This window comes from Coenobita brevimanus, chromosome 70, assembly GCF_032717465.1.
Source record: "Coenobita brevimanus isolate Jiangsu-jjx chromosome 70, ASM3271746v2, whole genome shotgun sequence".
NCBI classification, from domain to species: domain Eukaryota; kingdom Metazoa; phylum Arthropoda; class Malacostraca; order Decapoda; family Coenobitidae; genus Coenobita; species Coenobita brevimanus.
The window spans coordinates 11,301,280-11,322,823 of NC_137023.1; the positions used below are offsets into that span (position 1 = coordinate 11,301,280).

A 21,544-nucleotide genomic window follows, 5' to 3' on the forward strand; every position below is an offset into this window, starting at 1 on the left:
TAGATCAAAGGAAAGAATGAATAATGAAGGAGAAGGATACAAAGAGGCTTTATGTGAAGAAAGAAGGGAACAGGAAGAGACAATGTGTCTGTTATCGAAATGAAAAACACAGACAGCAACCAGACTGAGAATAAGACTCAATACAGGGTACGCAAATGGGGAAGCAGAGGGAGAAATATGGTGATGGGGTAGGGAATGGCAAGTTGAGAAAAACACTGCAGAGCCGTGTAGCGATGGTGTTCATGTTATAGCATGAATGGACAGAGATGTTATTCTAAAGTAACGAAGATCAAAAGAAGTGGCCAGAAAATATAAAAGGAAAGAACTTCTTGAGGGCAAGTCAGAAGGAGACAATCTGGTTATTAATACTTAGGAATGAATAAGGAAGAGGATATTATATTACGATGAAGTACTGTAGTACGGATATCAAAATAGCTGGGTAGATGAGATGAAAGAACATTGCAATGGACTGATTTATGCCATGCTGAATTCAAGCGCATGTACTGTGTGAAGGAAAGGGATAGAAGACAATATCCAGGAGCATGGGAAAATGTAGAACGAGAGGGATTGAGGAGACAGTTTTGAAATGGTTCTGGGGAAAGTGCAGGAATAATTATGAATGAAACCTATATCAAATGTGAAACTAACATAAGAAATCCAGCAAAACTGTCTGCCTTTGACATAACAGTGTAGTATTAAACTTAATTTTATTGCCAGCAAATAATGTATTAAAACTAGTTAATTCATGTAGATCAATATGTGAAATGAGTTTGCTAAATTTATATGATAATAAAGAAAGATGATAACGTTACGTTACTCGTCAATATTTTAATGTTCATTGATATTAACAGACTGGAATATTTGTCAAAAATAAAGTTAGGTATAAGTATCAATGTTAGTAACAGAGAGGATGCATATAACATAGCAAGGGTAAACATGGTTAAAATTTTAATGGTAAGAGACCCATCAGACTGAAAACGTTGACAGAGAAAGAGAAGGAAAACATAGCCTTCCCCCCCCCCCCTAAAAAAAAAGGAAAGAAAAGTGACAAGGACGGCCTAGTAAAAACACCCTGCTTAACAAAAGGTAAGTCACAAGGGAATATGATTTGTTTACACATATTGACTAGCTGAACCTGGAAAATTATGCGAACCACGTGTTATAATTATGTCAAAAGCAAGTACTCTGAACTTTGTTAAGGGGATATATTATAAAGTAGAGCTGAAATTTTACACTATATTCAACGGAATACTATGTAATTTTTTTTTTAATGAATATTACGATTTAAAATGAGATAATTACATTAACTTTAATCAAAGGGTAATTATTTGTGGTTGAGCTTAACAATGCCTACGAAAAGAAGACGACAGACACAGAACATAAACACAGACAGACAGCTCAGCTGATTTACTGGTTATGCATTGAGCCTAGAATTTTGAAGAATTCACACCTCCATCACTTCCACACAAAAATCTATGGTTTTCTTCAACATGGTTAAAATAATACAAAAATGAAGACGCCCGGATGACCTATAATAATGAAATTATCATTTATTAGCTTCTTTATTAGTTAAAAAAATCCTTGCATTAGTAGAAACATACACTTAAAATAACTGCAGTGTTTTTATATAACTGCTTACAAGCAAAATGCAGCATTACAAAAGCAGCGGGAGTGTTAAAAGCAGTCAAGCAGGCAGGCAAAATACTGTTCTCTGGGACCTCACCGCTACGAGAATATTTGGTGTGGCGGTGGTGGAGGGTGTTGGTGAATTAGGGAGCAGGGATGATACAAGCAGGTAAGCTATCAAGTGTGTGTGTGTGTGTGTGTGTGTGTGTGTGTGTGTGTGTGTGTGTGTGTGTGTGTGTGTGTGTGTGTGTGTGTGTGTGTGTGTGTGTGTGTGTGTGTGTGTGTGTGTGTGTGTCCTGGTGGCGAGTCCTCAGACTTAGGAGGCTCTCTCACATCTCTGCCATAGCAATTGTATGGGACACCTAAAGATTCATTTCTATTTAATATGGACATAGCTTAACATCTTCAGAAGAATACTAACATGCTGAATGTAAAATAAGTGGATAAGGAAGAGATGGTAGGTAGCCGCCATGCCAGTACAGTACGGCGCCGGGTGTAGAAGACAGTATCTTAACGTGTACACATGGAAGGCTGAACCATCTGGCAACGCTATCAGTCCTTCTGACATTACAATCTAATTTATTACGAAAGTATTTACCGGAGGAATTCGATGGATACGAGTTCGAAAAAATTATGTCTATAATTAGCAGCAGATCTTTTAAACCATACTGGAAAGTGAAAGTAGGATAAAAACTGGGAGGATATGTCACGGTACAAAAATACATATATCCTCGGTTTGGTTAGCCAAAGAAAAATTATTATGAACTCAGTATTATTAGCTCTATAAAGCAAATTATGAAAAGGGTGAAGAAAGAGTTACGGAATCAAATCAACGATAAAGAATGGAATACTAGAGGGCATATGTGGAATCATGAACAGGAAAGAGCCGGTGCCAGATTGTACCGTAGTTGTTTATGTACATACATCTCTAATGACTTTGACCCTAACGTCTTCTCCTCACAATAGAAAGCAATGATAACGTGACTCTAGGCCGTTTGTTTTACACATCACTCTCTCTCCCTCTCACCCACTCTTTACCCATTTCCCACTGGCAATAAAACATTCAGGTTTCTTCTTTCAAGCAACTATAGGTCTTTCTTCTAGACAATAAACCAGGTACCCTAATTTTTAAGACTGATATTCTATTTATATTCTTTCATTGTGTCCATATGCCCATTTAGTATTATTGCGCTACTCATAATGAACTCCACTCCACCTCACCGAAAAGCCTGCATTTTTTTTCTCTTTACCATATGTGTCACATATTCAAGATGCACTCCTGTGAATCTCAGATTCTGCTCACCCTCCACCCCTTTCCCTAGATGAAAAAAAGTCGTAGCCAGAGTTGTACACTATACACCCCTTGTTGCTGAAAGCTTTTCTATTTGGCAAGAGTAAGTTTTCACACAAACTTTCCTGCCTATAGTTTAGCATTTATGAATTAGTAGCTTAACACTGGGAGACAGATCTATGTTCACTGTGAAACGCAAACTAAACAAGCACTTTTCCATCATTCAAAGCTCAAATATCATATTGTAATCAGTATTTGATATAAGCATAATATCTCTTGTTGCCCTCATTCCTAAAGCTGTTCCTCATTCCCTTCCTCTAACAATGTCTGCTTTGAGTCAAGAAGGGTTCCAGCCCTGAAAACATTATAATCCTGGGTCATTCTTATCTTGAATGTGTGTACCAGCTCATCCATATTTAATTGTGTGTGTGTGTGTGTGTGTTCTATATATATATATATATATATATATATATATATATATATATATATATATATATATATATATATATATATATATATATACATACATATATATATATATATATATATATATATATATATATATATATATACATACATATATATATATATATATATATATATATAGATAGATAGATAGATAGATAGATATATGTATATATATATATATATATATATATATATATATATATATATTGTACAAAATGTGAAACTGAAATGGTGAACTCACAAAATTCTCTTATTGATATTTTCACCAGAAAAGTATGACTCAGGCGGATATGACTTTCAGTGTGGAAGTTTCTACTAATCTACTTACTCCAAAAGCCTGCCATCAGCAACATTAATTATTCACCATTCTAGTTATCTGCAAACTGTCATTATCACAATCAAGAATGCTGACGTACATTTTTTAGATCTTTACTAATCACCTGAACTAGCATTTTTAGGATACATATTTGATATACACCTCCATTTCTCAATTTTAAATTTTCCCTAGTGTGCTCCTCTACTTTCAGTCATATTCAGTACTTGAATATTATCCCTCTGTATCCATTTTCTGTTCAACATAAAGGCTGCACTAACACTGGCTACACCTTCCATTTAGTAATGGTATATACAACTAGCTTTCTTCAATCTCCCAGTACAATTCCTGTTTCACAAGTCATTTTGTATGCTCTAAACATGATATATATCATTCTATGAATTTTGTAATACAACATTTCATTAGTAATTCGACTCACTCCGACCGTTCTTGTAATTATCTGTATATTGTTTGACTCCGCATCCGGCTAGGAATTATTTTGCCTAAAAGACCTTCGGAAAATTGTGCCAACACAACAGCTACTTCTCTCTCAATCTTTCAGTAACAACTACTCCTTCTTCAACCTTTCAATGTCACTTTAATAGCTCACTAACTTGTCTTTCACTCAGTTCTCTGTGCACCTTTTCCCCCAGACACACCACTCTCATATTTCTTCCTAGTCGGCCCATTATTCTACTTTCTGCTCAGTCAGCCTACTGGTACCACCTGTCCATTTCTATTTTACTACATCGGTTATATCTTCCCTAGTACTGTTTTCTGTGTCTTTAGTTTTCTCCCTATATTTTAGAAACAAAGAAAAATTTTACACTGATCAACCATTACCGAAATTACAATGCAGTTACTGAGAAAAATGTAAACAATACGATGAACAAAGGAATAAGGTTCTAGGAGAAAACAAACGAGAATTGTGCCTTATCAAGTCGGCTATAAAAAATTCTGGTCAAAGTCACAGTAAAGTATAATGGCGAGAACGTGTTACATCCTACAAGGTTATAACAAGAAGCCTCAAGGTTGATGGTAATAATCCTCTCTTACTAATGAATTCGTACGGAATAAGTTTAGTGTAGGAACTGATGGATATTCAGGAAATAGAGCTGAGACTGAAAAACGCTAAAATTGATTTTTGGATAAAATGTATGATGTTTATTTTGTCCGTGTCAGAATGCGCGCACGCAGGAAAAGTATTAGCATTAGTATTAATAATGGTCCTAGCAAACTGTTAATAACAATGTAAAGATGATGAAACTTAAGGAGAGAAGGACATTGAAAGACTTCAGTAATCGTTGGAAAAAATAGTGGTGGACAGTCAAGGTCAAGGATAACTTAATGATCCCAAGGACACACGACTCTCGCTTACGTTTGTGGAGTCTGAGCAAATCATCAAAGGTAAAGGCAGGCGCCTCGCACTGTGGACTGGAGGCGGTGGACGAGAGACTAAGGAGCGAGGCCTTGCGGAAACTGTTGAGGCGCACGAAGAGTGACTTGGGGCGGGGGCGGGGGCTGAGGCCGGTGGGGCTCGGCAGCGGGGCCAGGCGGGGCGGAGCGGGGGACATGGCACCTGTAATTGCCCCACCCCACATTTGTCGGATTTTGGATTAGGCTATCCTATCTTATTTTTAGGCTAGTTTAAGGCATAACTGTTATTTCACCTGGCTAGGCCTCTGTCATGAGAAATTATTCATTAAAATGAATGACCCTTTCTTTGCGGTGACCCTTATTTTGCTGCGTGTGTGTGCTTGACCAGGTAAACTACCACTCATCTTAGATGTTTGCTCATACCTGGACCTGTTGTTACTCTCTAAGTGAAAGATTCCTTGTAACCCCATCCCCCCATACTTATTTCCAACCTTTTTTTTTAAATATCTGCTGACCCACCTTCAAGGGGAGGAATCACATAATACAAAACGTCACTGGTGAAGAACATCACATGCAACAAAACAAACACAAGTAATATTTACACGCTTGGTACCCTAAAATATGTCTGCCTCTTGACAAATAAATATATCTTCTCCTTCAATAGTGGCTGTAAAGATATTTTCAAAGAGAGCTTTCACGGACAAAAACGGTCTGTTGTAATACTGCCAATGACATGTTCCTCGGTCGTACTCCATATTTATTTACATTTCGGTTTCAGTCTTGACAGGTTGAATTTTTCTCTAGAATTACCAAGTGTAATCATCGCTCCCTTTAACCTGTTGCAGTAAAAATCTGATCTACACTCAACTGATACTTAAATTAATCCCTCCAAAACAAGTATATATAACTAATGCAAAAGATTTGAAGAGCAATGTGTTACTTTTGGAGGTGACTCATGTTTTAGCCTAGAATAGTCCTCAATGGTTGCTAAATATTCAGGTTAGATTATGGTGTTCATGCTAATCCTCTGTCATGGCGAGGGACTATTAGATACTTATGCTTATAAAAAAATAATGAAGAAGCTTCATTGCATCAAACAATTAAATTGTGATAATTCCCTGTGATAATGAAAAGTGCCTCTTCTGGGTGAAGGTAATGGCAGCAAATCTCAGAGGAAAAGAAGAATGAGCTAGAAAGGTCAAGATAGGGCAGAAACCTTTAGGCAAGGACAGGGCAGGACAAATACAAGGGCGAGGATAAGACAGGACTAACTCAGAGGAATAAACAGGACAGGATAAACTTAGAGACAATGACAGGACAGGATAAACCCCGGGGAAATGAAGGGACAGGACAAACTTAGAGGTAAGTACGGGAAAGGACACACTTAGGGCTAGGGCAGGACAGGATACACCTAGAGACACCACTGGGACACAAACTTGAGACATATGAGAGGCCAAACTTAAGGAGCATGGACAGGATGGTACAGGACAAACTTAGAGACACAGAGATGACAGGACAACTTCCATGTAAGGAAAGGAGAAAGCATAATAAACACAGAAGCATAGACAAATGTTAAGGAAGGAGTTGAATACAGACCTGAGAGAAATAGCTTGCAGTGAATCACACAAGGACAGGGAGTCTAGACAATACTGGAAGGGGAAAAGCGAGGACAGGTAAAATTAGAATTAAAAGGGGGACAGGGAAAGAAGATAACGGCAACAAAACAGGCGATGACAGACTGATCACAGAAGGACACAAAGAGGAATGTCAAGGAGGGAGACGTAGGGAATAGATACACGGGGTCATAATGAAAGTGGAAAGGAACTGGAGGTCGGGATGGATTAATGGGGATACTTATGCACTTTTTTTTTTTTTAATGCTAGGACGGAGGAATCAAAGGCCATGAGCCCGTAAACTGTTCCTTCCAAGAGAAAAACAAGATACAAGAGAGAGATAAATTCAAGATCCGATCATTTCGAGATGCCTGGACACACTGCGTTTGAAAGACTGGAGATCATAGGAAGCAGGGAATTCAGACAGAAGGAGACAGTCTCAGAGTTGACCTGTTGCATAAATGAAGGACTGGGAGTAATAGTTAACTCTTGCATTAGAGAGTTGGACAGAAAAGGGATGAGAGTTTGCTGCTAGACGGGTGCTACGCGCCCGTCGTAGAGGTGGAGGAATGCATGCAGACAGTTCAGAGGAGCAGTGACCATTGATGTAGCGATAGAAAAGAGACAAAGATGCAACAGTGCGGCGAAGAGACAGAGGTTGAAGGGGGCCAGTAAGAGGAGATTTAATGAGACGAAAAGCCTTTGACTCCACCCTATTGAGAAGAGCTGTATGTGGGGAGCCTCCCCACACGAGAGTTGTACTCCATACAGGGGCGGATAAAACCCGTGTATAGAGTCAACAACTGTGCAGGGGTAAAGAAGGAACGGAGTCGGCTTAGCACATCTAGTCTCTTGGATGCAGATTTTACAAGAGATGTAATATGATTTTTCCAAGATAAGTCCCGAGTGAATGAAACCCCAAGCACGTTCAAGGATGATGCAGGATTAAGCTGAATATTATTAAACATTAGTGGGCACTCCTGTGGAAGATTCTGTTGGGTTGATAGGTGTAAGAACTGAGTCTTTGATGCACTTAAAACAACAAGATTATTTTTACCCCAGTCAGAGATACGAGACATGTCAGACATTAGGTATGCCATAGCCTCATCCCTTGTCTGTTGAAGTAATTGCTGAGATCGACGTTGCGAGAACCGAATGGAAAGGTGAAGGGTGGAATCATCAGCGTACGAGTGAACAGGGTTAGATGTACAGCTTAGAAGGTCATTGATGAAGAAAAGGAACCAAGTTGGTGATACGACAGAGCCCTAAGGAACACCACTGTTGATAGATCTAGGATAGGAACGATGGTTGTCTACAACAGCAGCTACAGAACGACCAGAAAGGAAGCTATAGATGAAGGCACAGATAGGATAGAAACCGTAAGAGGGCAGTTTCGAAATTAAAGAGATTATGCCAGACTTAATCAAAAGCCTTTGAGATGTCAAGTGCAATGGCAAAGGTTTCACCAAAGTCCCGAAAGGAGGATCAACAGGAGTCTGAAAGGCATGTGTGAAGATCGCCAGTGAAGCGTCCCTGACAGAACCCATACTGACGATCAGAATGAAGGTTGTAACTGGAAAGATGCTTAAAATTTTTTCTATTAAGAACTAGCTTGAAAACTTTTGAGATACAGGATGTTAAAGCAATTGGACGATAGATAGAGGGTTGGGAATGGTCACCCTTCCTTGGGACTGGCTGAATGAGAGCAAACTTCCAGCAAGAAGGATAGGTGCAAGTTGACAGACAAAGGTGAAAGAGTTTACCTAGGCAGGGTGTAAGTATAGAAGCACAGTTCTTGAGGACAACAGGAGGGACTCCATGAGGCCCATATGCCTTGTTAGTACTGAGGCTTGTGATTGCAGAAAATACATCAGCTGAAGAAATTTTAATATCAGCCATGAGGAAGTCTGAGGGATGAAGTGATGGAGGAACAGCACTGGAATCGTCTAAGGTTGAGTTGGAGGAGAAAGTTTGAGCGAGATCTGCTTTATCAGTAGAAGAAATAGCTACAGAACCATCAGAGTAGAAAAGAGGAGGGAAGGATGATGAGGTATACCTGTTAGAAAGGTTTTGTGCAAGGTGCCAGAAGAAGCAGGAAGAATTTGTTTGGTGAGCTGGTACCATTTGGTACGGATGAAATTATTTTTAGCAGAGCGATGAACAGACTTAGCACGATTCCGGACAGAAACGTAAGCAAGATGATTCAGGGATGGGTTGGTTCTGGTATCTTTTATTGGCCCTCTCCTTGTTCCGGACATCATTAGAATAAGCGTGATTAAACCAAGGCTTTCTTGTATTAGTCAAAGGATATGAGAAAGTAATGTATAATTCCATCCCTGAGAGACTGCCTGAGGGCCTCCCAATCTGCAGCTCCAAAGTGCCACAGACGACGTTTCTTTGGAGGGTCCACAGGCAGTACCGGAGCGATAGGACAGGTTAAGGTAATAAGGTTGTGATCGGAGGAGCCCAACGGAGAGAAAAGATTAACAGTGTAAGCAGAAAGATTAGTTGTAAGGAGCAGGTCAAGTATGTTGGAGCTCTCTCCAAGCGGTCAGGGATACTGGTAGGGTGCTGTACAAGCTGCTGATACGGGTAGACAGTTAACGATGGATTGGGAAGGATAAATAAAAATAAGCATAGGTCAGGTTGAATAAATGATGATAAGGACGGATAAAGGAAGGTTAGGAAAGACTGAAAGGTAAATGAAAAGGATGGGTAAAGATAGTTAACTGAATATGAGGATGAGTCAGGGTTTATAAATGAGGATTAGGACGGACCAGGTGGTATTAAAGAAGATAAAGATAGATCAGGATCAACATTAAAAAAAAGGATCGATAAGGAGGGACAAATGACTGGAGCTCCGCTGATAAATGAGGACAAGGGCTGATTAGGATGGATAAGAAGAATAAGAGTTGATCAGAATGTATGCAGAAACGGATGGATCAAGGCAGATAAACGAAGATAAAGAAAGATCAGGATAGGCGAAAGCAGACAAGGGTGGATCAGGGTGGATTAATGAATATAAAGATGAGGTATAATGGAAAAGTAAAATAACGATAACCCAAGACGGGTAAAAGGAAGATAGCGATGGGGCAGGATAAAAAGAGATAAAGTTGGATGGACAGGGGTAAACTTAAAATAATATTTGGACGAAATCTGATGCACTTTTGGAGAAATGAAAAGGGAACGAAGAGTAGGATCGATAAATGAGGATGAGGATGGGTTATTATGGGGAAACTGATGAACAGTGATGGTTAAAAAGACATACAGATTGGTACTGTGAGGCCAGGATCAATATATGTACCGGTACAATGTTAAGGGTGTAAGTAATAAAGATACGGATTGTCTTGGATAAAAGGTGGGCCGAGATGGCCAAATGGGGATAGGGGTATGTAGCTGGCGATGAGGGTCAGTTAGGATGGATAAATAAATATGTGATTGTACTGCGATAAGAAAATTAGCATGTAGGTAAATTGTGGTAAGGATATCAGGACAGGTAAGAATGGACATGAGTAAATGGAGGTATGGATGATTAAACCGAAGTTAACAGAAAAATGATAGGAAAATGGGAGCCAGGATAGGTAACTATACTCGTATGTAAGGATGGATAAATGGATACCGACAGGTAACTGTGTGTAAGGATGGTTATCTGGTTAAGGATTTGTCAGGATGCCCAGAACAGTATCGTAACAAACCTCAAATTGCAAAACTATCCACATGCATTATTCAGGATGGGTCAGTGGTGCTGATGACAGGCAGGGTTGTGATAGCACTGGTCACTTCTTACCCCTTTCACCCAGAGAACGCCTTTTCCATTTTGTTATAGCTACCGTTAGACTCTTTAACTTAGTTAACAAGTCTTCCTTCCCTTCGTAGCGAAGGGTTCAGTGAAAGCTACCTCTAAACCCTTCATTTCGAAAGGTCTCTCTGCAGCTAATAAAATTGTCTGCAGGTAGTAAAAATCAAACAGAAAAAGGCGGCATCATTGTAAAGAGGCTGCAAACAAAAAGGACCTTCGTTCATGCCATACCTATATCGAAGATGCAAATGCAAAATAAACCTGTCGGTGAAGTGTTTTATCGCGTGCGAGGTTTCCGATTTCATCGAGAAATAAACCGCTTGTGCATCCATGTTTATCTTAGTGTGCTTAGCAGAAGTGTATTTTTGCCCTTTCAGTACGCTGACACTTTATAATACCTTCCTATCACCAACCGATATTACTTAGATTATGAGAGACCATCACTTGTGAATAGGTTAATGGATATTGTTTCATACCTTCTGCTACTATAGGTCTTTCTTAAGTTGAATATAATCGTCTGGAAATAGAGAGAACTGAAAGAAGTCATCGCACTGACAGGGCTAATTATGTGAATTCCTTATGAAGAACTCTCGGGGACGGGTATGAGGGCAGACAGCATATAAGTATCACAAAGTCACACCTCTACACCTTGAAGATTCTCTGTCCTTAGAGCTCAGCAAAACCTTTCTCCAATAAAGATGATTGATAAAAGTGTATATATCATATCTAAGGAATCTTTCCAGTAGTTTCGCGTATCATGATCTTAGGAATACTTTTGGCAGTTGGATAAAAGGAATTAATAACTAAAAATAGAACATTAAAATTTCTCGATTATGCTTATCGAGGCCCATGATGTCATTCCCATCCCCCAGAGAGAAATTGTTCATACCCTTATCACTGACATTCCAAAGTGCCGCTAGGAATAAAAATCCCACCTTCTGTTGAGTCCACGTCAGGTGGGGGAAAATGATTCTTTTATTAAGAGAGTAATAACTGAAAATCAATGCATCCTTACTGGCCTAGAATCTCTAACTGGCGAGAAAAATATGAAAGTTTAGGCTAGCCTCCCTTGCATTCAGCCTTCAATGAAGGTAAAGCTAGACTAACTGAATATATGTATGGACTCTCTTATCATTAAAATAAATTACACTCTTAAGAGTCCAGTGGTTTAGAGGAAAAAGTAAAATTACTTTGGTGCATTTAATTTGGAAAAAAAATTCCACCAGAAGCAATACTGCTTTTGCTATGTGTACTCTGTTAACCAGTTTACTCTCACTTATGATAAAGTAAGCTATCGAAAGTTCAAATATAGAAGTGATAATACTCTGCTACAGAAATTAGTGATATACTGGAAAAAATCTGGCACTGTGGCTATTTATCCCTATACTTGATTTTTAAAGCGGATGAAACCAAATAAGTAATCTCCAGAGTGTTTGAATTCATGTTCTAACACTGCATTCTACCTGTCTTCAATAAACCAAAAGTAGGTTTATAACATACATACATACTTTCATAAATGGAAGTTTCTAGCTCCTGTTTAATATGATACTTGTTTCACTGGAAAATCATGAGGTTTTTATTTAAAACGTTTTTCAGAATTACTGCTGACCCACATACAACTTTTCACTCCTTAAAACTCTTCTTACGTTAAAGCTTCTTTACTCTCTTACGAGTTAATAAATCCAACACAAAGAAAGCAACAGGTAGTGAGGTGTTCGTTAAGAACCTCAGCTTCAGCAGGAAGAGGAGAGCGAGCGTTGACACGAATGGCATTTTTATTTCGGACGTTTTGACATTTCTAAAGCCATCAGCATTGATATAATAGGAATTGGATACAATAATAAGTCTAAGCACTGAAACATATTTCACAAAAAAATGTGTGAGTAAAAAAAAAAAAGGTGCTTAAAATTCCTTTTTTTTTTTTTTTTTTTTTTTTTGAAGAGGGGGGAATGAGAAGCAGAGTTGGGAAGGAGACAGGGGGGAAAACAAAAGGAAAGTAACAGTTGGTGGTCGGACCACCTTGCTGTCTTTTGTGTTATTGTTTATGTGTGCATTTATGTATCTAAATTTTATTTTGATTTTTTTATTTACAATTTTTTTTCTTAATATTGTTATAAACTGTTAAACTTCCATTTGAATGCAAATATTTGTTGATTTTTTTTATTTATATTTTTCATTACTTGTCTGTGTGTTGTGTTTCAGGCTGGCTAGCTAAGTGAATAATGGTTGTGGTTCTAAGAAAAGAAATGCACAAAGAGGACAAAGAGGTACTGCAGAGGTAGTGGTATATTTCAGCTCTGAGCCCGGATTCACTAACGGTCACACGCTCTTGGCCCTCAGTTACCAACAGCGCTGCTCCTTTTCGGCTTTACACTGGCGTATACAGACTGTGTCGGCCGCATCTTCGTGGCGTAAAGTCTCCCTTTCGCTAAGGGACCTCCAGACCACCCTTACAGGATTGTGGCTCGGAAATAGGTTGTTGTTGTTGATGTTAGATTTATCCCGAAAAGATCGGGACACGGGCAAACAAAGAGCCCATCACGGAAATGGGGGCATAAAATATCGATTACATGACCCCCCACCAAAATAATGGTAAGTTATCTGGGACGTCCATGGTATTTCCTTATGTACAATATGTACCGGTACGAACCTATGTAGGTAATTCTGTACACATCTACATACATATTGTACATATGTGGACATCCATACATGTAATAACGTACGCATCTATTTACGTATGAACATACGAGTATGTACATGCCTACATATGCACCCATGTACATACTCGTACGTGCGTACATTCGTATTTACGCACCTATGCACATCCTTAAGAACGCATCTATGTGCATACTTACGTACACACGTACGTACATACTTATGCATCTATGTATATACCTATGTACACACATGTACGTACTTAGTACACATCAACGTACGTAATGACGTACACATCCACCTACGTAATTAAATACGCATCTATTTACGTGAAAACGTATGTACATGCCTAAATATGCATCCATGTACGTACTTACGTACGTACCCCTGTGCATTCATATATACGTATGTACGTACGCAACTATGCATGTACTCACGTACGCATCTATGCAAGTACTTAGGTAATCATCTACATGCATATTATATTTATAAACACACCTTTGTACGTACCTATGCACGTACTTGCCTGCACCTACATGCCTACGAAAGTACTTGCTTATGTACGTATGTACGTACCTACACACGCACAAAATTACATACTGTATATGCACACTTTCATACTTATGTATGGACGTACGAGTACTTATAGTTATACATATACTTTCCTTTGCATACATAAATACTTAAGCAAGTATTCTTATATAAGTATTGTTTGAGGAAATATGCACGTTAAAGCCTAAGTTACGTACACGCATAAGTACATCATACATATCTGCGTACGTACTTAAGTATATATGGAGGCAAGACCCTAGCACACGTGCCTACGTGTAGGCCTACGTGAGTACGTAATATACCCTTCCGTTAGTAAACTGTTGAGCATGTACTTACGTACTGTATTTGCATGCACTGGCATTGGCCTACATGTATCTACGTACTTACCTACGTACGCACGTGAATACTTTTCTACGTACGTAAATAGTTTAGTCCGTCATGGGATACATTAATCCTTAAGTACGTACGTGATTACGTGCTTATATGCACATGAACGTATCTGTGTACAGTATGTATGGTGTTGTGGAAAGAGGGAGGGCAGGGAGGACGGAGAAGGGAGGATAAAAAAAAAAAAAAAAAAAAAAAAAAGGGTGTGGTCTGTTTAAATTCAGTCACGTGATAACTCGGCTGCTGCTGATTGGTCGGGCAAATGTTCCCCACCAAATTCCCTGCTCGCTGTGGGAGACATGGATGGGAGACAAACCTAGCGTTGGTGAGTAGCCCTTGAGGGGTGGACTCGTTTCTCGTGCGACATCGTGCGGTGCTGTCGCCCAGCAGCTGTTAATGAATCCGGGGCCTGGTCTCCCTTCAAAACACTATATAGTGGTATATTTAAAGATGGGTTTGGGGTCTTGATATACTGTAATGCACGCAGTCTTAGGTTGTATTTTGATTAACAAAGTAATATTTTTTTATTTAGTATATCACAAGCTACACAATGACCTCTTACTCCTGAGCGAGGAGGCGACCCGAGACTTGGGCCTGGGGACTTCCATGCGGACAGCGTTGCACAATGTCACAGACGCCAACGACCACCCCTCAAGGCCAGTTCACTAATGCTGTGTTTGGCTCCCTTCCAAGCCTCTTCCGTGGACAGCAGGGAATTTGGTGAGGAAAAATTGCTCAGCCAATCAGCAGCCGCCGATATATCTCGTCGCTGGATTGAAAGACACGTCCAACCTTAAACTCCCTCCACCCTCTTTTCACTCCCTTCCCCCTCCCCCTTCTCCCTTCATCTCTCCACAGAACAAGTATGTACTGTGCATAAATACATATGTACATATGCATTTACGCACATAATCATGTGCGTACTTATGGACCAGTGAATCGAAAGATGGACTGAAGTATTTACGCACACATGTACTTAAGTACTGATGTACGTACGTACGTAAATACATGTAGGTCTGTGCTAGTAAACGCAAATACAGTACATATGTACAGTACATAAGTGAGTAACGGAATCCTTCGAGAAGTGCATAAGATTGTATGTACTCAGATATGTCCGCAAGCAACTGTACTACTGCCTGACCCATATACGGTCTTAAGTACTTACGTAAATACCTACGACATACTTATGAATGTATGTAGCTTGATTACGCATTTACATGTATGTATACCTAAACACTACTTACACAATGCACGCGTTGAAGTGTTTGGGCACACAGATGTACGAAAGTATGCATCTAAGTACAGAAGTTTGTCAATAGGTACGAACATGCATATTATAATTTAATGTGCTTTAATACGTAAGCAAGCTATTGTAAATGTTAAATTCTCAACACCCTCTCATTAAAAACAATATATATTTTTTTTTTATTAAAGAGAGTTTTTATGCAGTACCTGATTAATCACTTTCCATATATATATATATATATATATATATATATATATATATATATATATATATATATATATATTGTCAGTCCAGTTCATGAAGAGCAAGGTATTTTAAGATCAATGACTGAATGGGTACAAAGGCATGAGGACAGGCACGCTCCTTGCATATTTTATGGCTACTATATTTTATATTTTACCCTGGACCTTTTTTTGTTTTTAGTGGTTCTAGTTTTATAATTTATTTGGACCTTTTGTTTTAATGGCTGCAAGCATTTATATTTTATTTGGACCTTTTTATGTTTTTATTGGTGCTAGCTTTTTATATTTTATTTGGACCTTTTTAATTTTCATTGATGCCACCTTGTATATTTCACCTAAGACTTCTTTTTAATTGTACTGATGATAGCTTTTATGTTTTTAACCTTGGACCTTTTTTATATTTTATCAATGCCTTTTATTTCTAATAGGATAATAACGTGTATGTGCACTGTGATGTCCTCAGGTGTTTATCATTACTTTTAATGTGATTTTTTTTCTTATATATAATTGTACAGTACGTCATCTTTATATTATGTACTACTGCTACTACTGCTGCTTATACGGTGCTGCAGCTGCCGCCACAATACTACTACTACCTTTATGACTATTTCATTCATTCATTGCCAGACGCCATGTATCCCAAACGGGGTGGCCAAGGGCTTAGAGTTAATTGTTTTACAGGGAGGGGCACTAATCCTCCACCAACCCCACTTGACACGTAGGGATGCCAACAGCATCTGGTGTTCCCCGGCGGTCACCCATCCAAGTACTAACCAGACCCAACGTTGCTGAAATGTATTATTTTTTATGTATCGAGAAATACGAAACAAAACCGACTGATTGACTGACATACATAGATGCTCACGCAAGTACGTACCTACGTGCGTACTGAGGTACGTGCATACGTAAGTATATTCGTTCGTACGTAAATGGGTGCGTAAGTACGTACGTAGGTGCATACATAAGTACGTAGATAGGTGGATTCATAAGTACATACATAAAAGAGTATGTAAGTACGTGCATTAGTGTGAACGAAATTGTGTACGTATGTACACATGGGTGCGAACGTAGGTATGTGCGTACGTTCGTATATAAATAGGTGTGTATGTATGTACACAGTCGTAAGTACGTACATAGGTGCGTACGTACTATACATAAGAAAATACCCTCCACGCAGCAGATAACTTACCACTGCTTTGGTTGGGGGTCATGTAATCGATATTATGTACCTCTAATTCCAAGTCTCGATCCTGTAAGGGTTGTCTGGATGTCCCTCAGCGAAAGAGAGATGGCGGTCGATACAGTTTGTGCATCCCAGTGTAACGTCGAAAAGGAGTGGCACATCCAGTAACGAAAACGCCAAGAGCGTGCAAACGGTAGTGAACCAGGGCGTCTCTTGCTTGACTGCCCCATATGATCGTCTCCCCCGACCTTGAGAAAGGGGTTGTGCTACCAATATACCCAGCCTGGCAATCAGGGCAAGTGAAACAATAGATGGCAGATGAGCGTGAGTCGGTCGGAAAAGGTCTTTATCATAAAAAAATTAGCCAATTTTGAAAAAAAAATTACTTAACATAGTCTTAAGAAAGTCTGGGGATAAAATTTAGCAAACCTCCAAAGTAAATAGTCTTTCATATGAACAGAAACATCATGCAAGAATGTTAAACTAAAATACATCTTTACTTGGAGTGGGAATTGGTTGTTTAGGTATGTAATGGTCGAATAGAAGATTTATTATAAGACGATAGAACAGGTTTTCACTATAGCCATTATTTGCAAATATTTTTTTAGAGAATCTCATCAGGGAAGAGAGAATACTGTATATTCCATGATGAGATTCTCTTTCTAGGAAAATATTTTTTGTAAATAATGGCTATAGTAAAAACGGGTTCTACCATCTTGTCAGAAATTTTCTAAACAACCGTTACATGCTGAAACAACCAATCATACGCCTAGCAAGGAGGTAATTTACCTTTGTTTAACATAAGTGGGTGATCTGTTTAGATAAAAGTTCGTTTACTTCGGAGTCTTGCTAAATTTTATCTCAAAATTAAATTTATGATTATATTAACCCTGGATAAGTACCTTTCTTTTATCCATATTAGATAACCCGGGGTCTCACAGACTTCAAGAAAAAAAAAATACGTTTGATTTATTGGAATGTGCTTTAATAGACAAATAATCCAAGCCACTTTCATTACGGCAAAAAAAAAAAAAAATTTAAATGAATAATATAGAAATTTTTGCAAAAAATGCAAAAAGTTGCATATCCTAAGTTTAACTTTACCCCTAGCAAATCTGAAAGTTAATATCTTAATCCCTTGTGTCATCTGGTGTATGCCGATGTTGGAAAATCCTGTAAACTAAAGGAGAAATACTGCAATTGAAAATTAACTGCACATAAGGAATGACCAGTGACCTAGTAACCTGGGGTCTGACAGACCGCAATGGCTTTATGGAGCAAAATCATAGCCAGTTCCAGGAATAAACTCATCATCCCCTTAAAGGACTTTCCCAGTCAGGAAGGTAGACGGAAGGACAGATCCCTTGGCCTTAGGTCCATATAATATATATATATATATATATATATATATATATATATATATATATATATATACTGTCTATATATATATATATATATATATATATATACTGTATATATATATATATATATATATATATATATATATATATATATATATATATATACTGTATATATATATATATATATATATATATATATATATATATATATATAGTATATATATATATATATATATATTTATATATATATATATATATATATATATATATATATATATATATATATATATATATAAAGCATTTTTCGGGGACTGGGGGTCTAGGAGACCCCAGGTTACCTACACTATCTAGGGTTATTCACAAAATAATGGCTCTTTCTTTTATGATAAGGACCCTGTTCCGACGGACCCATGTTCGTCTATCGGCTTGTTTCGCTTACCCAAGTTGCTAGGCTGTGCATACTGGTAACAGACCCGTTATTTTTTGTTAGGACTTACGAGCAGATATGGGTCAGTCGAGCAGGACGGGCTGAAGACTTAGGACGCTTCCTTACTTAGCAGTAAGGGATCATTGTGTATCTTGTGATATCATACTTAAAAAAAATAAATAAGTATTTTAAAATGTCTTGTGTACATTGAACAGTAAATCAAGAATGTTTAGATCACTGTATATTGACCCATAACCCATCTCTAAATATACTACTAGGGTTGCAGTACCTCTTTAAGTTGTATAACCATGCTTTGGTATTATTTTTTTTTTTTTTTTTTTTTTTTTTTTTTTAAGTATGGTTTAGTGCTTTGCCGTACTGTTTCACTCAATTTCTTTTAGATCACTGATGATGACATTTTAAATGTCGAAACGTCTGAAACAAAGTGTTGTTCGTATCTACTTTCGTTGTTGTCTTCCAGCTCACAAAGAACGCATTTGCGGAAAATCAATGGAAATGAAACAAATTTTTCTTAGTGTGTTAATGGCATAACTGGCTGACTGCCATCACACAATATTAGGGATGAAACAACCAATTATTCAATTACTAGAGAACACAAATAACATACACAAATTAGCTATTATCGCTAATGATGCCTAGACATGTTGCAGCATTATGCATTTGGAAGGGACTTACAACTTCTATCAGCATCAATTAAGCCGCTTACATAAGTTGTACTGCTTAGCTGTGAGAAAGTTAATCTAGTTTTTAAAAATATTTAACGTTTGGTAAAAATCACTGCATAATGTGTTTGGCTTTTGTTCAGTACTACAAACATATTCTCCATAACCATTCCTTCTGACGACTGTTGTTTATTGTCGTTCTTCCTGGACACTACAGCTTTACAGAGAATGGCTGATACCCATCATTGTGACTTTTGCTACTTAATACAGAGATTAATTTTGCATTGTGTGTAATACTTTTTCACTTGAATGAAGGCAGCTGATATTTGGAATACTTGACCAAGTACTGTTGAAGATAAACATAACCAACATGACGACAGTTTTAACATTTTGTTTACAAGGAGGCAGGCTTAAAATGGTCACCAAAGAATGGATATTTTTAATTATGATGCAAAAGAAAATCCGTATATTCCATTCTTGTTAACACATCAGCAAGACAGTCCTTTGACTAGGCCGTAAAAAAATTGTGAATATGTGTAACTTACAAAGAAAAACTGATAAATTTGGCACTACCCTGTTTGCCACCTGAATTCAACAATGCTGACACTTGAATGTGTTCCTACTTGACAGCAGGTTATGGGGTTATGTCTTTTCCAGAAGTGAAGAAAAACTACTTTTACATTAAAAGATGGTAATTTAACTATGAAAACTAAGTACCATTCTGTTACTTTTGTTTCTCATCTGTTTTACCAAAGACGTGACCTGGCCAAGTCCACCTCTGTTAATAATTTTGGTACGTTTATCTTTTACTGTCATTTGTTCCTCTAGGCAAAAGTATCTCTGCTCATGTCTTCATGTGATACAGCATTTTAAGATCATTCTTTTCAGTCTTTTATGATCGTTACCCAGTTTGTGATTACAGAACTGTCCTGCCTCGAAAATTTTATCAATGAGCAAGAGGAAAGACATACAGAGTACACAGATTCCTAGGGATTAAAGCGATTTAAACGCCGTAATATCAGTCCCTTCAATACTACCCAAATTTTTAATGTCTAAGCAACAAAAATTTGGCCCAGACCACACTAATCAATGCTACAAAACATGGGCATCACCTTGTTGTACACACAAATATTTAACAGATCTTGAATCCAATAAGTAGTATTTTTCAGTGAACTTCCAGTCTCGCTCAACTGAGTATACCATTCTAAGAATCTGTAAATTCTGCTGTACAACTATGTGGATCGAATTCTCGTACTGTACGTTATAATCTTACAAAGCACAAAATGTTTGGCAAATTATCTAGTTAGAATCTTATGATCTCTGATAAGCTGTAGGTTACAGAAAATGTAACAATGGGTTCTCTTTGGTTCCACCAGTAAAACGCCTTTGTCAGCGAGGTACGAGTGAGGCCATTTAAATACAAAAGTATTGAAATGTCACCTTCCACCCTGAGGATGCCCAGAGTATATTGATGGCAATCTACCTACCAAGTTTCACGCCTTTATGACAAACTGTCTGGCCTGTGGCCCTCTTTTGAAGATTTTTGACATGCTGTACTTGGGACGTGTAAAGTGCCACGAGTACGGTTAGGATGTGATGAAACCTGTCAAAAACAAATCTTAAAGAATGGGGCCATCATATGGTGCAAACCACGCGGTGAACGGCCCTGTAGTTGCTAAGATATAAGATTCTCAAAAGCGTTACGGTCGGGCCGGTCTGGTTTGGACCGTTCATATGTGAGAAAATGGCACTACTTGACGAGAGACCCGCGAGGGCTTAGCCCTCGCTAGTAATAATTCAAGTTTTCCGGGATATAAGATTGGAGATTGGTCTCCGCCAGTGTGATGTTGACGAGTTTTTATTTTAGTGAGAAATTAACACGGTTATATCAACTAGCAGTTCACGATGAGTGGTATGTATGTATTTGTAAAGCAGAGCATAAAAACTGAAGATATACACCAAATTACGAAACTCCTTTGTACATGGAACTTTTCAGTTTTCATCATGTGGTGTAGTGTGGAGTGGGTCGTATTCTCGTTGATATAGATTTCATGGAACTTCTTCCTCAACTGTTTAGTTCGGCTCTTACACATTAATATGCTCTGGTATGTTACTGGTATAATCTACTACTTTATTAAAGGCATTAATATCAAGGTGCATTACGCCATGAATGGGTGCAGCAAAATCTCTACCGCCAACGAAAATACGCAATTGTGTGTCAGTGTTAGTTATATCTGTTCCTGTGATGGCATCTTCAAGGTTGAACGAAGAAGCAAAACGCGGACGCAACACGAGGAAGCAACTCTACAACAATTACATAA

The 21,544-nt window shown here is 38.1% G+C and overlaps 1 protein-coding gene across 1 annotated transcript in view; it reads right to left on the reverse strand.

Moving 5' to 3' along the window:
• The window catches only part of LOC145406388 (uncharacterized), a 246,849-nt gene that overhangs the window by 54,953 nt on the left and 170,352 nt on the right, over positions 1 to 21,544 (reverse strand). Inside the window, exon 20 of the mRNA XM_080277552.1 lies at positions 5,077 to 5,277. Coding sequence (XP_080133678.1) covers positions 5,077 to 5,277 — 201 coding nt within the window. The remainder of the gene's footprint in view (positions 1 to 5,076; positions 5,278 to 21,544) is intronic.